The sequence below is a fragment of the Telmatherina bonti genome (assembly GCF_933228915.1).
Source record: "Telmatherina bonti genome assembly, chromosome: 1".
Taxonomy (NCBI): domain Eukaryota; kingdom Metazoa; phylum Chordata; class Actinopteri; order Atheriniformes; family Telmatherinidae; genus Telmatherina; species Telmatherina bonti.
In genome coordinates, this window is record NC_136619.1 from 31604190 (window position 1) to 31622180 (window position 17991).

A 17991-nucleotide genomic window follows, 5' to 3' on the forward strand; every position below is an offset into this window, starting at 1 on the left:
AATTTAACAACTTGAGAAACAAACAAACTTTTACATAATGTATTGACTGTTCCCCCTTTCACGAAAAAATTAATTTAATAAATAAAAATTTTTAAAAAAATCCTGAGAATCTTCTTTATGTTCCCAGAAAGTCCTCTGGGTTTTGGGCTCACATCCCCATTTTATGAAACTCAAGTTCCCAAGGGGAGGCCCAGATGGATGAGAACATGACCCACCTCTAAAGTCCTCCCCTCAGATGTCCACCAGCAATAATCTTGGTTTATGTTGCTCTACATCAACACTTCCATGTTCTTGATTATAAAACAGCATTTGTAAAAGCATAATCTTAAAAACTGCCTGAATGGGTAATATTTCTTTGTTTAGACTGCTTAAATTTCATCAAGGTCATAAAACCAGCAGCTGTGATGCAATTCCAGTAATTAGGTTATTGGATCATTTCGATAACTAGATCTGATGTGTTTACATGCACTGCAAAAATTATATAATCAAATAATTTTACTGTTTTTTAGAGAGTCAAATGTCCTAGTATATAGAAATAAAAAAAATACTTTAAAATATAGACAAGGATTTTCTTTAGTCTCCCATTACTGAGGTGTGCATGTGATCATTACATTGATCTGAATAATCCCATTGTTGGAATTTGATATTTATGTAAACAGATGCACTGCCATCACCTGATTATGCATTTTACTTTGAGCTGTTTACACTTAAGCAATCTGATAACTTCAGAAATCCAACATGGTTGAGATTTTTTGATGTACATTTCCACAGGCTCATAAGATCTGGCTCAAAGCATCTTTTTCTCATTATCAGTGACATAAAAGTTATGTGCAGGAGAGATTAAAACCATCCTAAGTCATCCTAAGTTTACATGTGTTGATGAAACCAGCATTGGATATCTCCTTTTGCAAATTATGCTTTCATTTTTAAATTAGAGGAGCACTTTAGTTAACAAATCAGTTTATTATTTCCCCAATTTTTTTTTTTTTACAAATGTTTCATGTAAATGTGAAACTTTTTGCGTATGTGTTTACCTGTAGCTGTGAGGACTGACATCACAGCAAAGTAAGTCCTTATTTAACAGAAAAGTTATAATAGGAGGCCTTTATAAGTGGATTCAGCTAAACAGGATTTTTTCTAATCAGAGAAGTGGACGATGTAATTTGGTCAACACTCAAAAACAAGGAAGCACTGATATGAAAATAAACGTTTGGCTGATACTAGTGAGAAATTCCTGACACACAAACGCAAGCAGTCTAAAAAATTATTGATTGTTAATATTGGCCCAGTTTTCCCTATCAGACCAATACTGATATATTAGAAAAAGACTAATGTCTGCCAATGCTGACATCAATGCAGATTTCTAACAAAACATAACTACTTATTCATATACATGGAAAGAATCATTAAAACCATCTGTCATTTAAATTAACTGAGGATGATATGGGTAAGTCACAATGGCATTTTCACAAATCAAAGACATAAACAATTTATATTCACTTGAAACATGTTTAGTGTCGAAAAGGTTGACTATGAAAATATGTCATGGTGATAGACACATGAAGCTTGTATTGACACAAGAAATTAACTTTCATTAGCAGACACATTAAATAATTAATGCTTCCTAAATGGAAAATAATTCATATTTGATACTCTATACTTTACAAAGAAAACAGATGGATTGACCAACCAAAAAGCTAAAATGAAATAAAACTTTATTATGGACAACTGTATTCTATGCCATATGACGTATAGTTATTTTCAAGGTAATGCAATGGATGGATAGATGCCTGATTCGATACCCAACAAACAAACAGTTTTATCATATTTTCCATATTTCAATTCAGACATCAGAACAATGTCATTCCCCATGTTTTTAATGTTTATTATTTAAAGAAACCCAACTTAATAAAGATAACGCAACATTAGCACATAATATAAATATCCATACTTTAATTCAAATTGATGACAATAAAATATGTAATTTTAGAGATCTTGAAGTGCTTTTGTCCTTCTCAAAAAGAAACCGTTTGCTGTTTTTCATTATCTCACTATGTGACCAAACAAAATAGCACTTGAACACACCACAAAGACAATTTTAAGCTGTGACCCGGGACATACAACATTGGTAAATAACATAGCTTAGCAGTACAGGAGGTGGCAGTAGAACACACATCTTTCGGAAAGAGAAAAATAAAGACAGCAAAATGATACTGTCACATGGAGTTGATCTCTTTTGTAATTATTTGTGTGTTTTTTTTTCTGTCAGTTTCCTCACGTGTCATAATTGCTGTAAAAAGGTTTGCTCGTTTTGGAAATATGAAGATGACAGAGGAGAGAAGATTATGTATGACATGTTAAGTAAACTGGTCATTATTATGGTTAACCAGTTAGACTGATTACTAGCATTGCCAAATAGAAAGCCAACTCAACAACTGAAATGAACAAAAAAAAAAAAGAAAACATGTCCATTAATGCTCCAGGGAAGTCTGATGACTTATTGACAGCTTAGTGTACATATAATGCCTCTGAAGTATTTTTTTTTAACCTAATGATAATTCTATGGTGGGGTTTGACATAAAATAGCAAACAACAGCCCATCCTTTTTTGGACACACACATCTTAGCTTGATGCTCCTTTTATAACCAACTATGACACCCTAACCTTTCACATAGTAATATGCTGATTGTAGAATATTCCAGATTGCTGTAGTGTGTGTATTCAATAAACATGCCTATTTTGTTGACTTTTTCCAAATTTTTGTGTGTCAGAAAAAGGAAAGACGAATCACATTTCTATTAAATGGTATGGCTGAAAGCAGGGCTCTCTAATTTAGTCCCACGAAGGCCGCAGTCCTGTAAGTTTTCAAAGTTTCTCTTTCCCAACACATCTGTCAATATGTCACTTTGTGTCCTCAGGTAAGACACTTCATCCTTCTTGCTTTCAGTGTTGATGTTATTGGTGCTCAGAGAGGCTGTTGGCTCTGACTGGCTGTCACGTTTCCTACAGTTTGCCTTTAGGGTAGCTGTGGCTACACATGTAGCTTTCCATCACCAAGTATGAAGGAGGGGTGACTGAATAATGGATCCAATGTGAAGAGCTTTGTGCGCCTTGAAAAGTGCAAATGAAATCTAATGCATTTATGTTTTGCACAATGACTCATTATGTGTCAGGTGTGGTGGAGCAGGAAAACAAAGAGAACCTGCAGGACTGTGCCCCTAATGGGACTAAATTGAACAGCATTGCTTCAAACCATATTAACAAGACAGGTAATGGATCAAAAAGGTAACAGTCAGGCCTAAGTTGTAGATGGTTGTAATTCAGAAGTACTTGTCCCTGAAAAACAAAAGAAAGAAAAAAAATTTTGTAGTGGACATCCAAATAAAAAAGATGAGCTCAAATTCAGGAATTATTTTCATCTCCAGGAACATCTGGGATACTTTATTGTACCAGGGAAGATGCTAGTCAGTAATGTAAGCTTGATTGTTTAGCTCAGAATCAACTGGTGAATCACATTATTTTTAATTGATTGCTAGGTCACATGTGATTGACATCTGATGACTGAAATTATTTTCTTAGACAAGGCTTTAAACTACTGTTCCCATTTTTTGAAGTAGAAGTAAAACACTCAAAAAGACAGGGTTATTTAAATACTGAGGAACCCAGACACAAGATAAACTTGCAATGTCAATAAATATGCATGCTTGTAATTTTGAGTATATTTACATCTCCCCTAGTTTGTCCTTCACAAAGAATAAAATCATGCCACTGCTTTCATATGAAACCATTTTAATACTAAACACTAGCTACACTGCAATTGTGCCATATAAATATTTAAATGTGAATACCAAATAAAACCTTGCAAAATAGATTTTTAAAAAAATCTTTATTTGTGTGCCAAATGATAAAAAAATAAACACAACAAAAATTGTCAACACTAAAGGCTTAGCCTTGCTTTACAAAAAAAAAAAAAACAACAAACAACATATTTAAAAAAAAAAAAAATACACCTGCATATTTACAAACAATTGAACAAACCAAAGCTCAGTAGTCAATCACTTGTAATGTAGCCTCTTTTCCAAGCTGCGTGTCACAATAAACAAGCACTTGTATGTAGTTTAGTGTCTTACAGTAGAACATTGGCAGTGCACTTTTACAGCAGTAAATTCATAATGTCATGTTGTCTCTTCACAGCATTTTCTACTGGGTTAAAATATCTCTGATTTAACAGAGAGATTCACACAAATAATTTTAATACAAACATTCTCTCTGTCTCACACACACACACACACACACAGACACACACACACACACACACACACACACACACACACACACAAACTCAAGTGCACTCAGTTGATGGTTTGCATTGCCTCCAGTTAGTCATCAGTAGTGATTCATTGTAATAATCCTTTCTCTCTCTGTGTTCCTATAAGTTACATTTTGAAATGTCGATGTTGAGCTTCTGAACAGAGGGTTGGTCCCCTGAAGAGAAACAGAAAAAAAAACACAAATGCAAACTCATCAACATATTTGCACAGATAAACTATTATTCAGATCATGAATCTCAAGCTCTTTTTCATGAGAATATCAACCTACAGATGCTTCCTTGCTTCAACACACCTAATTCAGATTAAATTAATCCTACAGTTTGTTGACAAATTTTGTAAAATGACTCATTAATTTCAGTTAGGCGTGTTAAGGCAGAGAACATCTATAAATTGCAGGTCGGTGGCCCTGAAGCACTGAAGCTATAGTCTTGATCCAAATGTTTTCATTAGCAATCTAAAGAAAAGAAATTTTTAAAAAAGTCACGTCCAATTGTGTGCAAGTCCTTTTAATTCAGTCCAATTCAGCCTGATATTCTTTTCACCATTGTTCTATTTACACAATTTATGAATATTAAAAAAAAGAAAGCAAACAACAAAAAACCTTGCTAAATTATGTTAATCAGCTTTAACTAATCAATTTACCATCACTCCAGTTGCTAAAAATGTTGAGAGAGAAATTACATCTATAAAATGCTCTCTTGTCACAATCTATGAATAAAACTTCTAAGATAACATATCTGTAGTCTGTTGTATTTGGTTGGACAATGTAGATTGGAGATAATTGCAGCTATGGTCCATGAATACACAGCCTAGCCAATAAATAAAAAGATTTAAAAAAAAAAAAAAAAAGTCGCCATCTGGATTTAAGTAAGCAAATAGGTATGAGTCTCCTATTGGATTATGGGTGATTATCTTTCAGCTTGCAACAGGTTATGTACCCCAACTGTTGCAATGAGTAGCTTCTCATTTGTTAAACAAGCATGTGAAAAAACATCCCATGGTTGTGTTAAAGACAGTCATCTGTTTAAGAAGGGTCATATCATTGACCTGCATCAAACAGAGAAAACATCTAAGGAGTCTGGGGAAATAAATAAAATGAATTAATAAACTAGAGACTCGAGCTCTTAAAACTACCAATCAAGTCTGTAACCTTGGAGTGTTGTGACACTCAAATCTGACATTCAGCAGCCACATAAAAGGTGCTAAGACAGCTTTTTACCAACTCAGAAACATTGTCAAAGTTAAAACTTTAGTTTCCTAGAAAGATCAGGAGAAATTCATCCATGCATTCAGGTCCAGTAGGCTAAACACGGAGAAGCAGCCTTTAGTTGTCATGCTGCATACAAGTGGAACAAACTGCTAGTGGAGATTAAACTTTCACCAGTTGTAGACACTTATCAACTCAAATCAAATCAAACTTTATTTATAAAGTGCTTTTCCTACAATAAAATTCAACACAAAGTACTTTACACAATATAAAAATCCAACAAAGAAAATGAATCAGCCCCTCCCTTCTCACACACTCAAATGCATGCACACACTCAGACACACACCCAAACAACATCATCACTTTTAAATACAGGTTAAAAACATTTCTTTTCTCATGTGCCATGCATGACATCTGCACAGCAACTTTTTATTGATCTTGTTTTTAATCATTTTAATATGATTTATGATTTTATTGTGATTTTGCTATTTGGGTTGTCCTCTATGCTTTTTACACAATCTGTAATGCTTTTAATGTGTCATTTAAAGCATTTTGAATTGTCAGTGTTCCGATCTGCTAGTTAAAGTGAAATGCTACTCAGAAGGCCTAAAAGGAATTGATCTGAAGATTTTCCAATGTTAGAGTAAATTTTATATTGTGACTTTTAACCGCTAATCACTTCTGCATCATACAGTTGTTTACTAAATTGCTGATGAACCATTATAAGTGCTAGGTTAGTCCATAGCTGTTAAATGCAAAAGGGATGCATGCAACACTCTCCAATAGTGTTAGCTCAAACTGCTTGAAGATTTGAGGCTGGATTTGATTTAAATAGAGGAAGATGGACTCTTGTGTCGGCCCCTCTAAGCAGCCTTTAAAGGTGGAGTATGTAAGATTTTCAATATTTTCAAAATAAATTCACCAAAAAAATAACTACAATCATAATTAGATAGTTTTTTAAACATGTAGGTTCCAGTCTGTCCATATTTGATGTATTATTAAATTACAAGTTTAATTAATGACAAAGACCCTTCTTAAATGTTTGCCTACCAGTAAAAAAAAAAGAGTGCTTTTTGTCATTTGTCATTAATTAAACTTGTAATTTAATAACGCATCAAGTATGGACAGACTGGAACCTACATGTTCAAAAAAACTATCTAATTATGATTGTAGTTACTTTATTAGTTAATTTATTTAGAAAATATTGAAAATCTTACATACTCCACCTTTAAGTACCTATTAGGAAACCATCTATCAAGTAGAGAGCACCCTGACTGCTATTTGCTACCATGACCAAGATAAAAAGTCACTGTACACATAAACAGCATTGTGTAGAAAGAATTGGATGAATGAAATTAAATGGAAAAAAGAAAGAATAAAAAAAAAGCTACTTAGATTATAATGCAGACAGAACCTCTCAGCACAAGTGCTTTTATTTGCTTTTAGTTATGTAAAACCTTGTTATAAAAAATAAAGAAATTGAGACCTTACCGACTGCCATTTTGCCTTTGCCCTTTCAGCCTCAAACTTGGCCACCTCTTTATGGTCGTGCACTGATATGAGCACTTTCCACACAGCCAGCAGGATCAGACCAATACACACCACAGAGAGGGAGACTCCTAGAATAATCATGGGGATGTTGGGGGGCTCTGGGCATCCTGAGAAAAGAACAGAGTATAATCTATCTCTTGCCCCAAAAATGGTCATACTTTGTTTTTTGTCTGTTTCTTGTGTTGTGAAACTTACCGGACATCTCAAGATTGTAGGCAAAGGCTCCCATCTCACCTTCAACCACATTAAAAGACATCCAGCACTCATTTTCCATCATTAGTCTGCATGACTTAGAAAAAGTCTTGTCATAATCTGAAAAAAGAAATGTGAACATACACATTCATAAGGAAGGAGTGAATGTATTTTAATATATCATCTTCCCTTTTGTAAGTGCATTGAGGATGTAAAAGGATATACTCTTCTCTGTTCAGCTGTCAGTATGATTTCCATATCAAAGACTTTAATCTGGTGTGTGCTCGTGTGTGGACCACACAACATTTTTATATCTTCTGTGATAATCAGATATGCTTCTCAGTTTGCACAAATGTAGTGGTTTTAAAATCAACTCTACTATGGTAAGAAGACAAGGCTCTCTGGCTATTCACATGCACTACAAAAGCTCTGTCTGTACAACAAGGTACATAATATGTTCTCCATTGTCCTGCACAACCCAAAAGGACATGGATGGTGTTGTGTTAGAGAGGAGGGCACAGACTTCAGAGAGTCACCTGAGTCGATGGAGGTCAGCATTCCACCCACTAACCCACACTGAAACTTAGTATGTTGATATAGATATCACAAAACTGAGCTGAGAGGGCAAATTGTCATGACAACAAGCATTTACAGCACAACAAAAGAAATCATTAAAAAAAAATCATACAGTAAGGCTCTCATTTTTAAGAGCATATATTCAACTTTTCAGCTTGCAAAATTTAAAGCACCTTTTAAACTCTCTGAATTGCTCCTTTCAACTGATTTAACACCAATGACGAATGAAAATCAAAAGTAAACTTGCAGTGACTTGCAATGGCTTCAGATCCTGTTTGGTACCTGCTCGGAGAGAAAATGTGTGGCTTGCTTATGTTATCACTTCATGGTGACAGTTGCAAGCAGGGACTGTTTTATAATTGTTTCCTCTTCCAAAACAAGTCTGACATTCAAGTTTGTTGGATGACATAGCGCCTTCCACGCTTCAGCTACTGCAGCAACGACAAACAGTTGAGTCATTCAAAGCCAACTCCTTAAATCTAAATGTCTAATTTAATTATAGATATTTTTAGAACCCAGTTTAGAACTTGAACTACTTTTTCTTATCTTTTCTGTGAATATACTTAATTTCTTTGGGAGGAAATCTCTTCTGAACATCAATGACACTGAGGATTATTAACAAACAAATATTTCTCAATGAATTCTTTAAAGGAAATAAATATCTAAGGTATTTTTGACTGTCTAGTTTATGGGAAAGAGGGACACTTTATTTTAAATATACTACAAACTGGCACACTGTTTGTCTTTTCAACCAAAAAACAAAATTTTGATAAATAAAACATGAAAGATTAGAATAGACTTTTAGTAATGCATTTAGTTAAAAGATAAAAAAACAGAATAAACTGTTCTTATCATATGATGATTTGTGAGACAGACAGTGACAGACGTGGCTCTTTGTTTTTTGCATTACAATTGCAACTGAACAGGAAACATTATCTAAAACCTTCAACCACATGATTTTACAATATATGAGAGATCTTGGATACTAAAGGAGCACAGATGCTTCCCATAGCTAGAGTAGAGGAGAATTCTTTAAAGACAGTTTAAAATTTCTTTGTCTGCTTGTGTGCAAGGCCTGTCTGATGGAAATTTCACTATCTTCACCAGTCTGTGAAGGTCTACTGAGTCCATCTGTAGCTGGCCACGATGCAGCCCATATATATTGGTGTATTTTCTTTATAGATATATAATAATAGAATGAAAATGTAAATACAGTTTGCATTCTATTATTTTTACAATGTAATTCTATTCTATTCTATTTTACAGTCATTTGGCAGATGCTTTTATCCAAGCGATGTCTTGTGGGGGGGAGGAAGCTGGAGCACTTGGAGAGAACCCACATCTACATGTGGAGAACATGCAAACTTCACAGTGTTACATATCATCACATGTAGTGTACAGAATAACACAGTGTGTTCTTCTCCTGCTGTTTCCATGACAGACAGTAACATCTCACTGTGGGCAGGATTGAACGGCTGCTTCTCTTTGCAGTATGTGTGTCTGAAGCTGCAGGAAAAGACATGATGCAAATCTTCACTGTATGTGTGTTTATAACATTGGATTGATTCTGCAGATAGTTTTATTCAAAGTGACTTACAATGAGGACTCTGGAGAGTTTCCAACAGGTTTCCAATTCAGAGAAGTTTAAATATATGTTGGTAATGATCATAACAGCTGAGCTCTACAGAGATCAGCTCCGTCAGTTGAGAAAAAAAACCTCTCTAAATCCAAACACTTCAATAAACACGCTCATGTTTTCATGAGTCATGCTCACAGTATGCCTTCTGTGTGCATAAAAATCCATAATTCATGTCATAAACTGTCTGCTGGACTTTGAAATGACTTCATGACTTTGTTGTTGATGCCCACAGGCAACGACTCTCTAACCAATCAATGCTATACAGAGTTTCAAAGTCAAGGTACGGTATTGGCTTTGTGAAACTTACAAAATAGAAATATTTTAAAAGCGAAGTTGCCCTATAATGTATTGTAATCTGATTACGTGTCCATGCATGGAAAAGTTTGATGCAGCTGACTCAAAGAAGGTGCATTAACAGGATCATGCACATATCTGTGGAAACCCTGTAGTCATTCTTACCTGCTGATATATTGATGGAAATGTTATCAATGTTGCACTTCTGAACACACAACTCAGGATCAACTTCATCTTGAAGATGGCACTCCACACAGGTCCTTGTGTTAAAACAAACAGAAAAACAAAAGGTCAAGTTTACCTTAAAGGTGATATAATAACCTCTGGTAGCCAAGCTTTAATGAGGCTCCTATCACTGACACTGGGCACAAAGAGGAATTACTGGGTTGGTCACTTATCAGCATTTTCCCAAGGTTTTACTCATTCTCTATCACCAGTCTCCCCTGTAATAGTGCTATCAAATAGCACCAGCCCTGACAGCTGCTTTACAATGGAGAAAGGAAATCTTTTAGTACAATGTTGGGGACGTTAGTGTCTTTTGATGTTACTCTTTTGAAGGTGAACACACATGTTAACAAGGGGAACTGAACCTGATATCCCTGAAATCCAAAGAACAAACAGATCATGTGGCAAAAGAAAAAAATATCTTATATCTGTTAGCTAAGGACATATCATTCATCATAGTAAAGCTGACAATATCCTCTACATCAGACCTCTATTCAGCTCAGAGAATAGATGATGTTAAAGTGCTTCCTTACTTTGCAGAGCTGCAGGCATCTCCACATGTTGGACACTTCTCACACTTCACCCCAGATGCTCCAGGGACCGAGCAGACACACCGGCCACACTTGCATTTCCCCCTGCCGCTGCAGAGCCCGCCGTCCTCTGACATGCACATCTCAGTGCTGGTGCTGCAGTTGCAGTACTCCCCCGTCCAACCGCTTTCGCAGTGACACTCGCCGCAATCACACACTCCATGACCTATACACAGAAAGTGCCTCAAAATACATGCTCACCCCATACCCGTGTGGACAAGTCGCAGTATTCATATGTGATTACTCACCTCCACAGAGCTCCCCACGGTGGCGAACACAGGAGTAATTGTCACACTCGCAGTAAGGTCCATAGATGCGGCCAAAACTAGATGCATGACACACGCATTTCCCACAATAACAGTGCCCCTGACCACTGCATATCTCAGAGTCATTTCTTGCAAGGCAGTTACTCAACAAAGAGGTCTCTTCATTACATTCACACTGCGCTCCCAGAAACCCCAGCTGACACACGCAGACGCCACACTGGAAAGCTCCTTGACCCTCGGTGCACTGGCTGCTGTTTGCTGTGAGAGGCTGCTGGCAGTCACATGAGCAAAGAGACTCCAGTTCCACCTCCAAGCTGTCCTGTAAGCCCACCGGTTTGAGGGAGAAGTGCCGGAGTCCCGACAGGCATCCCGAAAGCTGCATGGACACGTTAAACAAAACCTGTGGAGCAAAGAAAAGGTTCGGTGAAATCAAGTTCAAACCTACTGATCCATGAAATCTCTGGATCTCTGTGTTGTAAAACTCCAGCACTGTGGCAGGCAAATAAACCTGCTATTATGTTGTAATAACTGATATGTTCCCTTATTTAGAGGAACATGCGGTCTGCTCAGTGTTTAAAACTATTATATACGAACCACCGGGGAACCTTAAATACTACAATTAATGTCTAAAAATACCGTAGACTATATACTCTCTTTGAGTAACACATGAAATATGTAGTGCCCTCGAAGTGAACTGTCAAAAATCTAAGTTTGTATCTGTGAGCTAAAAACACTCAAACCAATCAAGTTAAGGCTGCAACAAATAACTATTTCTATTATTGATTATTTTCATCAGTGTAAAATCTCTAATATCTTAGTTGAAATACACTAGTTTACCCCCATTAAGGATTTTTTAACACTTAAACATCTGAATTTGTTTATAGTTAATAGAAATCAAAATATACACAAGAGAAAAGCTGAAAAACAGTAACAAAAGAAAAGTATTTGAATAAAATACACTAGTAGTTTACATAGTACTATGTAAGTAATTTATTTCTACAGTCCTTTGAAATCCACCAGCATGTGTGAAAGATACTAAAAGCCACTAAAAGCCAAATCAACTGACCATCTCTCCTGGTTTGATGTTGGAGCACAATTTCAATTCAGGAAAGACAGTCCCATTGGGACAAATGGTGGTGAAGGACATCTGTAGGTCTTCTGTGTCTCCAATAGTTTCAAGCTCAATCTCTGAACGCAGCTCCTGGAAAGCAGTTCATAAGCGCCACATTATACAGATACTAAATAGAAAGGTTTTTTTTTTCTCTAAAAGTACCTCAAGTTCTACTCCACAGTATGAACACAGTGAATTTTGTTATCATGAAGTGGGATTTCCAAAGCTGTGGATGCTATTATACTTTCACCCCACAGTGACCTGTGATGCTCCAACTTCTTTGAAACATGCTGCTTAATTCTGGCTTTTAGATGAGTCATCATCCCAGGTGTGCTTGGTTACTCAAAGCACCTGAGTAAAGAATGACAGCTAACCTCAGCTGGAGAAAGAACTGCCTTTGAATGACGAATACACTCTGTGACAGACTGTCTGGGTGCTAACAGAGGGTTAATGTCCTGTAGGACTGCATTTGTACTGTATCTTCAGCGTTGCTATGGAGGAGAAAACTGGGACTTTTATGTGATACACCCAGTAAAACAGAATCAAAAGACTGCACTGGCATCCAGTAGAAGCATTGTAGGGTATTTAAAAGTGGCTCGGATAGTTGTCCACGAAGCAACGAAGGCTGATCCAAAATTTTAGGTAAAATATAAATACTCATATGTTCACTAAAATATTCTTTTTCTATTTAAAGCAGTAGCTCTACGACCAGTGTGTAACAAGGACTCCTCTCCTGTGTGGTTAACCTGGGTGTAAACGACACAACTGACGAAGTAATTAGAGGACTGTGCACCACCATCACCAGTCACTGCTACCATGGGAGATTTACAAAACGGCACAGCGGGCATGCAGTAGAAAGAGAGAGAGAGAGACAGGGAGAGAGTGGGGAATAAAGAGCAAGTCACAGGGGCGAGGAGATCAAACAGCCAGGACAAGCAGAAACTTGCTGTCAAACAAGCTGATGCAAAGCAGAGAGTGGAAGAGGCAAAAAATGTAATGGAGGAAGGAATGAAAGGGGAGAAGCGAGAGAAGGCTGTTGGCTGTCATCTAAAATGATGATGTACAGAAGATTAACTAATGCATGTTGTTCTTAACACTATTTCTGGGGCTCAGGTTCAACGTAGTTTGATAAATAAGTTGATGATTATAACACAACAAGCACCTTTGCTGCTTTTGTGAAAGTAAGGTGTTTCCTGCTTATTTTTTATCAAATCACATCCAGATAATCGAGACTGTATATTTACCTTGTATGCTGTCACAATCAGTTCCAGGATATTCCGTGAATCTGTTTCCAGGACTCCAACTGTGGCACCAGGTATGAGGTCTGCATAGTTCTAAGAGAAAAACAAAACAGTTATCTTTTCATTGCAAATGCAGGTCGCAAAAAATAGCAGAAAAAATAAAAGAAAAACATGGGCTAGTTCGAACAAGTTGAATGACAACACAACTCAATTGATTAACATGTGAGCCTAAAAAAAAGCACTTGCATTTTTCTAATTTAGATCTACTATTGTGGAGAGAGGTTTCTTTTACCTTGTAGTTGTTTATCTGCTTTTCTGTCACAGCAAAAATAAGCAGGATGTTGTTCTCTACCACTTTGTCAATTAGCTGACCAAGAGTAGGATACTCCTGAAAAAAAGAATAAAGGTTAAATGTGAATTATGCACATCGTTACTTAGCTTCTACTTGGGCTCAGATAGCCAACTGAATCGGGCCTATTGATGTTAAGTTGCGGTGTATTTGCCTTTGTTTTGCCAATAGCTCATCAAAAAATGAGTCACCTCTGGCTCATATATATGACCAAATTGGAACCAGATTTTAGGAGAGATAAAGATCTGGCTTGGTCAGGCTAGTTCTTAAGCCAACTTTTAGGTTTCACAAAACTACTAGTATTTAGTTTTAAATTAAAGTACAAACAAAGAAACAACTTATTAAATCTTTGGTGCAGATAGAATCACTCTAGCTAAAATTGCCAATTTAATCAATGACTTTAGCAGAGAATGGTGGCTTTGGGAATTTAATGGGTCAATTAGTGTTTGCTACCAGGGTGAGGATTTACCAGCACTGTGGACATGGAGTATTCATTGTTGACATCCAGGTGACACTGCCCATCATTAGGAGTCACAATTCCAGCCAATTTACTATCCATCCCAAAGTGTGAGTCACCATCACTGACAAACACCAGGAGACGCATCGATTCATTCCTCCATCCTATTTTGTCCTATAAGATAGACATAACTACTCTGACTGATCAAATAAGTAAAGTGAACGTGACAGAGTCATAAACTAATAAAACATACAAAAGCTTACCCCACAAACAGCTGCTTGCATTACAGCATCAAAGCCACACTCCAAGTCATCCACGTTTGCAGATACAAGTTGCTCCTCGATTATCTTGTTGAACCTGTCGGTTTTGCTTGTCAAAGACAAGACATGTTTATAGCCAAATGTTGGCTGACAAGTTGCAGCTGCATCACTGTAACACATTGGAAATGTAAAAATAAAAAAAAGGGGGGTGAAAAGTGAGGAGCAACGTAACAATGTTCCAAGTTCCAACCTCAGAGCAGAGGATGCTGTTGTTGAGTCGTCTGGTCATGACGCTGCATACCTGCAGGGGTTGTTCAGATGTTCCTCTGTGATCTTGATGAAAGGAAGGACAGGCTTCTCCACAAAAGAGCCAAAGCCCATGCGAAATTTACTGGTGAGGTTGGCCATCTCTTTAGACAGAGAGGAGCCCAAGTCTTTGATCATCTCCAGATCATCAATCATGGATGCTGACAAGTCCATCAAGTAGTAGATGTCCACAGGATAATCCTCTGTGTGTTGCACTTTAACCTGGAAAGTCACCTCACTACCTGTGGAAAAACAAAGTCCATCCTTTATTTCTGTCTGGAAAAATTAAGAACCATCTCTGGAGTCAGCTTATCAATCCCAAATACTTTGAATTACATACCAGGTCGCAGCTTGATGGACATTTTTTGTGGGGAGATTTGAGTGCTGTTCGCTTTGCTGGTTTTCTTCCCAAGCGGGCGATCCTGGAGAATATGGCCTTCGGAAACGGGGAACTGGACATGGCTCCTGGCACATCCTTTTTCTAACAAGCTATCCAATGTGTCACACCTCTCTGGGACTGACAACCAGTCTGTGAAATTCTGACACATGAAGGACAATGTCAGACATAGTTTTGTTTACAGGTTGACAAATTAGTTTGTCTTGTAACATGCCATAAAATAGTGCTGCACCCACAGGAACAGATAAAATAATAAAAATGAATGTTCATTTACATGTTGTGATTTCGTGCTTGTAAATGTGCCTGTTTACCTCCTGTGTGCACCAGGCACAGTGAGGACTGAGCTGCAGACACTCATCACAAGTCACAGCACTGCCAGTTGAACATGATCCTGCAGTCCACATCAACACACCACAGTTAACTTAAACACACTGAACTTGTTAACATACACTTCAATTTTCTTAAAAATCCAAGTCTTTCCTGGGAAATGTTGTGACTTTTCACATGGTTTTAGCTTGTGGACATTGACATTATTATGTAAACAGATGCTAATTACTAAGACAAAGTCCTAGCAGACTTCCACCCTAAAAGTGTTTTGATTCAAACGAAAAGAGGTTTTTAAATGGACATTTATTCACTTCAAGAAAAAGCTCCTTTGTTTGCACCTGACAAACGTGTTGCCCTTTAATGTTTCAAACCGAACAAAATTCCCGCTTACCTTCCACGGTGTTGATCCAGTACCGGAGAATCAGGCTCAGCAGAATAAGTCCCATTAGTCCGAGAGGTTACTGGTGAAAAGAAACAGAAGGAGAATGTTGCCAGTTGTCTTATTGGCTATTTACAGGAGTGAAACATATCCAGCTTCATGCCTACTCAAACGAAAGTAGGTAGACCAGACCAGGAGGAGGAGGATAAAGGAGGAGGTGATAACTGACTTTACCTGCGCTGCCTTGGAAGACCACTTCCGTCCAGGTGAGAAAACGAGGCGGAGGCAAGGTGAGTTTACAGCAAAGGATCCGCTCTTCTCTGGGGTTTTTATTTTATTTTATTTTATTTTATTTTATTTTATTTTATTTTATTTTATTTTATTTTATTATTTATTATTTTATTGTTGCGGCCTTTTAAAATGAATAAAATAAACAAATAAAAAAACAGCACCGCAACAACAAAAACAGAGCTGACTGACTGTTGTAGAAAATATTAATGAACCTTCAAAATGTATGAATTTTTTAATATTGAAATTTAACAATGTTTTAACCTAAAACACACGCACAAAGAGAGCACGTGAGAGAGCGAGAGAGAGAGAGAGAGAGAGAGAGAGTAGAAATATGCAGCCCATGTTTTATCATGTTTTTTCCTTTATCAAAATGATCTCTTCTTTTTTTTTTAATATTTTGTGACTTTTAAATGTACCTGACCTCTGTTTCCAAAGCAAAATATGTTAATACATCAGCAATCACAAAGTATATGTAACATTTACATTTATCTGATGAATGAAAATTTTCACTTTCAGTACATCCTGTTGGTCGATATTATTTTACCTTCAGAAGAAGTCTGAAAATATAACATGCTTTTGTCATGAAGCGTTTTAATATTATTATAATTAGTTAATTGTTTTCGTTTTACAGTATAATTACAGTATAGTTTTACATTATAAACCACAATAGAACTCATCTTGTTATCGGAAAAAATTAAGAAGCTGTAGGACCACAAACTAGAACAACAACACCAACAACAAAAGTCTTAAACTTACCTCACTGTAACTTCAGGAATTTTCAGCATCCACATTACAAATAGACTGTTTATGTGCTCTTTACACTGATAAAATATCTAATAATGCTGTTCAACAATGAACATCCTGAGCACTGGCTAATTAAATATAGACAAGGTAACACCATGAGCAAATACAGCAATCTCTAGCTCTGTTACCCAGACACCTTAACGGAATATATGTTAATATTTAACTCAACAGTATGAATCATTGTTCTTGTCTCACAAGAATTTTTCAGTTTGACGATTAACTCATGACAAAAGTAACCTTGTAGGTTTATCGCAGGATATGAAATATGGCTGAGTGTGTGTGTAATTCAAGGGGTAAAGGGGGTGGAGTTGTGTAGATGTTGAACCACTGACAGCTGCAGTGCAAATATTACTGCTTGCCCCAACTCAGAGGAATCTTCCGATTTAGCGCCACGCCTACTCTGAATCTGGGAGTCCCATCTGTCACCCCAAACCAAACCCCACCTCCTCTTCTCTTATGCCTCTCAGCTCCTCATATTTTGACCCTTCTCTCCCAGCAGACCTCTTGATGTCTGCATGTGTGAAACTGCCATTTCATTCATACCTCCTTTAGGTTAATTCACTTTATTATCTTCCAGTCAGTCTACTGTGATGTGCTCTTCATCCCTTATCTCTCATAACTCGTCTCATCTCTCTCTGAATTTCTCATAAAAAACCTTCAGTATGATGCAATCATGCAGCATTTTCTTGCAACATCCCATTTGATCAAATGGGCTGGATGCCTGAGGTGGGATAAGGTGACTCGTTTGCACTTTACTGTTTCACATTTCAACTTGAATTTCCTTTAAAAAAAAAAGTAACCTACGGACTTTTGGCCAATATCTTGTTTTCTCTTGAAAACTTGGAAATACTTTATCAAGGAGATCAGGACATGACTTTTGAAGAGAATAAGGCTCATCAGCATTAAAATATTCCATGAATTATTCTCTCAGGTCTCTCAGCACTAAACACATTCACTATCCATAAAAATGGATGTGTACATTAACCCTTCAACAAGCATACTCACCTTCAGGGCCGTCCTCTGATAACATGCTGTCCAGTCTCAGTCTTTCTTTCTTGTCATCGAGTGAAAAATGGAAAGAAATGGAGATGCATCAGACCAGCACATTCAGTCCTATTGTATCCCAAAACTCCTCAGAGTAACAGTAAACCTATTGTAACGGCGCCCTTTATGAAGCATGGCGCTGGGGTGACCCTGC

At 36.9% G+C, this 17991-nt stretch overlaps 1 protein-coding gene across 2 annotated transcripts; it reads right to left on the reverse strand.

The window, feature by feature from the left end:
• Positions 1–3902: 3902 nt before the first annotated feature.
• On the reverse strand, positions 3903–17991 carry itgb6 (integrin, beta 6). Of its 2 annotated transcripts, XM_079241062.1 has the most exons (16): positions 17799–17991; positions 15711–15780; positions 15304–15383; positions 14936–15134; positions 14591–14837; positions 14293–14458; positions 14042–14203; positions 13516–13611; positions 13227–13316; positions 11938–12072; positions 10854–11271; positions 10549–10771; positions 9956–10050; positions 7285–7401; positions 7030–7196; positions 3903–4485 (listed from the first exon to the last, which is right to left on the reverse strand). In XM_079241062.1, exons 2-16 carry the CDS (start codon positions 15763–15765, stop codon positions 4387–4389), a joined length of 2349 nt encoding a protein of 782 aa, XP_079097188.1. In that variant the 5' UTR covers positions 15766–15780; positions 17799–17991; the 3' UTR covers positions 3903–4386. The 2 variants fall into 2 exon arrangements, with proteins under 2 accessions (XP_079097188.1, XP_079097189.1); XM_079241063.1 differs by lacking the exon at positions 11938–12072.